The sequence below is a fragment of the Aaosphaeria arxii genome, assembly GCF_010015735.1.
Source record: "Aaosphaeria arxii CBS 175.79 unplaced genomic scaffold BU24scaffold_2, whole genome shotgun sequence".
NCBI classification, from domain to species: Eukaryota; Fungi; Ascomycota; class Dothideomycetes; order Pleosporales; genus Aaosphaeria; species Aaosphaeria arxii.
In genome coordinates, this window is record NW_022983475.1 from 2,305,049 (window position 1) to 2,311,852 (window position 6,804).

The 6,804-nt window shown below is 48.1% G+C and overlaps 1 protein-coding gene across 1 annotated transcript; it reads right to left on the reverse strand.

Moving 5' to 3' along the window:
- Positions 1 to 4,913: 4,913 nt before the first annotated feature.
- On the reverse strand, positions 4,914 to 5,609 carry BU24DRAFT_117310 (uncharacterized protein). Its single transcript, XM_033520862.1, has one exon. It carries the CDS (start codon positions 5,501 to 5,503, stop codon positions 5,006 to 5,008), a length of 498 nt encoding a protein of 165 aa, XP_033387667.1. The 5' UTR covers positions 5,504 to 5,609; the 3' UTR covers positions 4,914 to 5,005.
- Between the last annotated feature and the right edge of the window lie 1,195 nt (positions 5,610 to 6,804).

The window sequence follows — 6,804 nt, forward strand, 5'->3', positions numbered from 1 at the left end:
TACGGGCCCCGAGCGGGAATCAGTGCATATCTTGTTAACGATTCTGAGCAAAACGCGGCCTGGGTTGAAATGATCGACGCTCCTCGGTTGCTTGCCATTGGTTGGAGCGACAACTCTCCTTGGCCGCCCAATCTCCTTTGCGCTCCCTATCCGCACTGAGTATAGCGCTTTGGTCGACGAGATTTGCTTCCAACGCTTATATTTGCATCCGATACGTCGGACGCATCACGGAGCCGTGGTGTCGATGTGTCAAGCAGAAGTTTCCTCACTTCGCGTGCTGAGGCGCCGAGGGATGCGGCCTGGGAAGCGAGTGCATGCGGCGTAACTGGGACGGACATTTGTCGGCGGGTCCCGAAACAAAGCGATACAGGTGTGGCTTCACGATCAAGAAATTTAATGAATACGTCCCGTTGCGTCGGCGTGTGTATCCCAATTGGATCGCATTCAAACAGAGGCATACGTTCAGATGGTAGGGTTGTACAGCTAGGCTTTGAAAGGCAATAACCGGTGCTGACGTGGAGCAAGTTTTACGAACTACATTCAAACGGGAAAACAATAATGCGCAACTCGACAGCTGCTTGAATAAGGACTTAGTCACAGGCATCTCGTCGTTGCACTCACTAGCCTCACCAAGAAGCTTGATGGTGACGTTAAGACTTAGGAGTGCCTCAAATTGGAGTATCATAAAGAAATTTTCAATCAACGACATGATAGTGCTTCAGGGACACAGCCCTGTCACACGTAATACTTCTTGGTTCCATCGATGACCGCTCGAGCCTAAATAACGGCGGTGATTGGCGCGTGCGGCCCGCACCTACATCGCTATTGTCGAAACGATGTATTCACTTGCAGCGTCTGCTATAACCACGACTCACATGGTTTATGAGCTAAATCGAGCTGTAGATAGACTGCTCCACATATGGCAATCCTCTGGCACTCTTCTGTTCCTCTAACATTATTTGGGGCATATACGTAGCTATTAACACCCCGACTTGGAAACATGATCTGCGTCGTGAACGAGAACTGGATAACCATCCCATGAGGATGAATTAAGCATCTGTGTAAGCTGACAGCTGACAGCATCACTCAAGTTTACGATGGGATGGGGCTATTTGCATGGCCGGCTGACGGGATCGTGTTCCCCCTCGCGTTCCCGCAAGATTGGGGCAGGTATGGCGATCAGAGAGGCGGCATCACAGGGTGTGAGAATACCTTGCAGCAGAAGAAAGTGCGAACTCAAATTCTTTCCAGACTGCCAGGATGGACCCAGAAATCTATCCTACTACATTATGAGATTGAAAATTTGGTTCAGGAATATGCTAGGCATCGAAGACGAGTCTCGTGGATGTATGGGCGTTTGCGTAGTGTTCTGCACGGAGTTAAAAGGATTTTACTTCTAATCATGGGACGGATCGCGGGAACGCTTGATGGTTGTCGAGGTTACACTAAATGATTTACGAGGTTCACAGAGTACGAGTATTGTCTCCAGTACAATCCGTGTAAGCAATTCGTAGACCCTTCTCTTAGTCTCTCACCAGATAATGACGGTATATTCGAACTACAGCGGGGACATACGTACTACCGTGGCTAGGTACCTCCCTAATGTAGCTCCCTTCTCGCGTGGTGTAACCGTGGATTGCCAATTCCTGACAGATGTATATCAAGAGTAGATCAACAGATCCTTAACCAAAGAAGGAGATTGCTGAAAGTATGGACTCTAGCAAATATGCTTTGGTCAGGAATCCTGTAGCTGCATGCTGTTGACAAATTTCGTAGTCAGGATAGGAATCACGTCCTCAATGCGAATCCACGAGACGAGGTTGATTGGACAGGCCAAGAAGCCGGATCCCCTCAATCACGTGGGAAGAGAGGGGCAGGGTCTTTTCCAGCGTTCCAGACACATCTTCGCGCCTCATCGGCGCCTTCGTGTGTCTTTAGAGTCTCCTTAGAGTCTCCTTAGGATACTGTTGAAAATGGACTCGTAGTTTGGTAGCGACCTTGGCGTGCCCATATCAAACAACCCCTCTTCGGCTTGCCCTCAACAACACAATTCTCGTACCTACCTACCCTACCGGGCCTACGTCCACATCATCAGCTGCGCCAGAGAAAACTGTCCGGTGGCAGCCAATGATCGTACATTTACCCCGTATACATTCGCAATGTTCCGTCTCATGGCTTTCCTATAGCGACCCCTTGGCACAGAGTACGTTGAGTGCGTTGGTTGGCCGGGGAAGTAGTCCGGTACTAGGTGATCATACAGAAGTTTTACCTCTTCCATCGCTGGTCACTAAAGCTAGATCAACTCGTCTGCCCGCATTCAAGAATGTCTGCATTGCTGCGACGGACTTCAAATTGAAGCAACAAAATTTTTCAATAAAATGCCGCGTCACAAACAAGGTATTGATACGCCCTTCTACTAACCTCACTTGTTTCATCGGACTTGTACCCCCGCAATCGTGGCCACCAAAGGTCTGGCTATTCTAGTTCAGACCCGTTATGGTGACCTCAAACTCGGACATTCTTGCGAAGACCAAAAACGAAATGAATCGTCGCCATTTTTAACATTCTCGGATCAAAACCTAAAATAAAGGGGAATCACAAGGTGTAACTGTACTGCATATAGCGCATGTTGATATCCTTTGACTATTATCAACAAAGATCTGCAACCCTCGCATATCGTCGATCTCATCTGTGGAGATCACTGCAGACAAGGGTGGTCTGAAATAGTCCAGAACATGGATTGCAATTGCCCTAGTTCAACACTGTACTCTGTTTTTGGTATATTTTTCGACCGAAAAGCTCGCTTGAACATCCGGAGTTCTTTCAAATTCATGAGACGATCTGATGCGAATTCGACCCGCCTGTGTCTGTTGCAATGGTAGAGAACCTCGGTCCTCCTATTGACAAGGGCATTGTCGACTTGAAACCTCACCAATTGGAAAGTCCGACGTTAGAGATCTTGAATGCTACGCAGACTTGTACCACTCGCCATCATGGTACGAGGATCGTCGTATGGCCGCCAGTATGAGAACTTGGCTGTCTCCTCTCGTGGCCTTTGCCTTATGCACGCGAGGATGGATTGCAGAGCTTCATAACGGCATTTGCCGTATGCTGAGCGGACCATCATTGCTATCGTGCCTTGCTCTTGGCTCGGTTTGGGTTGGGGTGGCCCACATAGAGTATCAACTTGGCGTAGATACTCTATCACTTGCCTGTCCAACGCAACGCAAGCGCGGCCTAGGTAGGTAATCAGTATGTTCGGCTATTCTACTGTCTTCACCTGGTGTCACTAAGAGAGTGCATTAGGGAAATAGTAAGGAAATAACTGATAGCAATGAACCCAAGTAACTTGTCCCATGACATTCGAGCTCAGATAGCTCTGATTCATGCCATTACATTGCGTTTAGTACACATTGAGTGTTAGTTCTTATCTCAATGTCACGAAAATTGGATTTACATTTTCGGATAATAATCCGGGTAACGTTAGGATCCAGGATCCACGTGGCGATTATCGTGCTGTGACAGTTGTAATGACTTCGAATCATACCTAACATTGAGGATCTACATATTCCCACTTCACAGCGAATCAACGTCTTCGCATCGGCTCTACAGATGGGTTGCCGCACGCATCGAGATCTGTCCAAGAACCTTGATTCCTAGTGAGATCCCGGGGAGTCGCAATCTTTTCATTATGGGGAGAAATAACCGCAGGGTGGGTAATAACCGAAGAGTGACATGAATCAGGCCTTATTGCAAGGGTGGGCAGATGAAGACCAAGTGTTTCCAGCAGAAGAGATTTCACGATATCCGCCACCGTCATTTCGTATTCGGCCCTATGCTAGCTGAATTGCGATTTTGCCGAACATAACCCCCCCGTAAATTGCGTTGTGTGCGTGCGAGCACGCCGCAGATGTCAACAGAAAATGGAGTAATAATAGCGTTCAGGCATCCCATGAGGCTTCTGTGAACCATCAAAAACATAGAACCACTATGCATAACGGCTGCTAGTTTCAATTGATGGACTTTGTGCACTTTTCTGAATTCACACATTTCTATTAATAGGGCGGGTTGGTTGATGGTGGCATGCACCGGGGAACTGGCTCGCGTGGCGAGAGAGAATTCCGCACTCCAGGCCGAACCTCGCGGCCAAATGCTATTCCCAATACGGAAAGGACCCTGAAATCTATCTCACATTCATGATCGCAACATCTACAAACCCTACGTGCTTATCCACGTTCGGCTGTTCACCGACATTGGAGGCCTTGCATGTGCCAGCCACCAGCATTCGAGCGCGCACAACCTTTTCCAACAAGGTAAAGTGACATGTCGCTAAAGGCATCGGTTCTATGCTCTCTCTGACCAGCACGACGGTACAAGCCATGTGCGGACAATTCTTCCGATCCCGTGGAGAGGGGGACAGCGCTATCGAGATGGGCGTCCGCTGAGATGTTTTGATGCTGAATTTATCTCAATTTGCATGCATGAATCGCGCCGCCGCATGTTCTGTTTTTATCTTCCTACCCTATTCCTGCAGCCATGGTCTGAAGGATCGCATGGGGACGTCGCACGCGAAGTTGTCATTTCCGTTCGACGTCGATGGCGGGATGATGGGTGCGCTCGAGTTGTTGCGTAGTGGGGAGCGATGGCTGGATCCGCCACACGCCTCACGGTCTGGTGAGCAGTCCACCAAATTGTTGTTATTATTGACGTTCACGCCATCGGACCTTCTATTTAGGGTGAGCCGTGCATGAGAAGCGAACAAGCGGTGGTGGTAACACTCACACGATCACTCCATGCGCCGACTGCAGTCGATCCGCATGAATTCGGGGAGATCGATCGAGGCTGTCCAACACCTGATCGAAAGGACCAGCAACCCGGATCCGCTTGCTTGGCCTGATCGAAGGGCCAGCTTTATCGTCTTGTTCTTCTTGTGCTCGAACCTTGGCCTTGCTCTTCCTACCAGGTCTGAAGTACGCAGCGAGAACGGCCTCCACTAGAATTTGTGTTAGAGAAGATGGGTGTGTGACTGAGAAGTCGAACTCTTACCGAAATGACCCTGGCCGTCGTTGTGATAAGATTCTTCCTCGATCTTGGATAATGGTCGTGATAAAGCTTCACGTTGCAGCCATTCTTTTGCCTCGTAGTAATCCGGTGCCTGATCCGTATGTTTCCTGTTCATGTGTACACAAAACCCGTTCATTCCGTTGATGTATTGTATCGGTCTGTGGGAGTTTGTGGCATTCACTGGACACAACGGGCACTGGATCCAATAAAGAAGTCCATCTTGTTCCATAACCAAGTTTGTCCACTCCTTCGGTAACGCCATCTTGTGACCGGGAATCCGTACAACGTTGTTTGCTTCTGAATCTGGGCTTTCAAGGGTGTCTATGTCGGTTTCGTCTTCGTTTTGCGGACTTGAAATACTTGATGATGTATGCTGCGGTTCGTAGCAGCCACTGATTGACGATTCGAGATCTGATTCTGGCGATGAATCGTCACTCATATCGATCTATACATTCTCCGTTAACAAACAACGTATGAAACGTGTAGATAGCACGCAAACTTACATGACCAACTTGGCTGTTTGCAGGCTCCTCCTGTACAACAGAGCCATTCCGCAGAAGACTCTTGCTGATTCTTAACCGTCGTTCCGTTGCTTCAAACGTCTCCTTCGCTCTATCTTTCGCTAGAACAGCATCGCGGAACTTCGCCTCTTCATGTAGTCTCCGTCGTCGTGCCTCTTTCTCCTCTTTCTCGGCTTCCAAATTCCGCTTCTGAGCCCGCCTGACGCCGTTCTCGGCTTCTCGTCGCGCAGCCTGAGCTTCTTTGACTTCGCGTTGGTGGGTCTGGACTTGTTCGCGGAGGTATTGTATCTGTTCTTCGTTGGGCATGTCGCCTTGCAGACAGTAACGCGTAATATCGTGATAATCTGTGAAGTTGTATCCGCGAAAGTGTCGCGTGTATCAGTAAAACCTTGGAACTAGAATACCAATTGTACAGAGATAGTGGAAGGAAATGCCATGCATCTTATGTGGAAATGATACATCAATTGCCATTGATTTCACCCATCCATTACAGGAAAATATCTTTATCTTATTGGCAGGAACTTGCACCATGTCGTTCAGTCCTGGCGTTTACTCGTCCTACGTTACACCAGATTGTACCTGATACCATGCCTGTTCACTGCAGCCTCGTTGACATGATCAAATTCAGCACCATCTCGCAAAGACATATCTTTACTGAGCTCAACCGACCGCTTCAACCCTTGGAAATGGGAAAATACTCTCTTCCTACGTCCGACATCTATCAAGCATAAAGAGATAAGAAATTCTAGCCTGTAGAATGTTGTCGCGGATATTTCGCGTTGCAAACATTGGCGTTCGTGGAGTCGACATATCACATCTACACATAATCCTAGCAAATCCACTGCAGCAACCATGTACCACGACTTCCCAGACCACCAATGATTCACGTCCTTCTAAGCCATCGATTGGGGAACCGATGACTCAACGGTGTTTGTAGGCATTATTGAGGGGTTGCTTTATCAAATGCTTCCCATTTCTATTATCTATTCCAAGGCAAGACCGAATATAGCACAGTTTCCCGATGTGAGAAAATGCTTCAGAGTCCACGCGAGAGATCCAATAACGCTACAAACAGTGATACCGAGAAAACATATTGAATCAATGAGTGATGAGCAAAAGAGCAGTTATACTTCATGTTTAGTGTGGAGTCTGAACATGGTCTGTGTATTTAGAGGTAAACGTGATTTAAAAAGTGTTGACCTGTGACGCACCTGTCAAA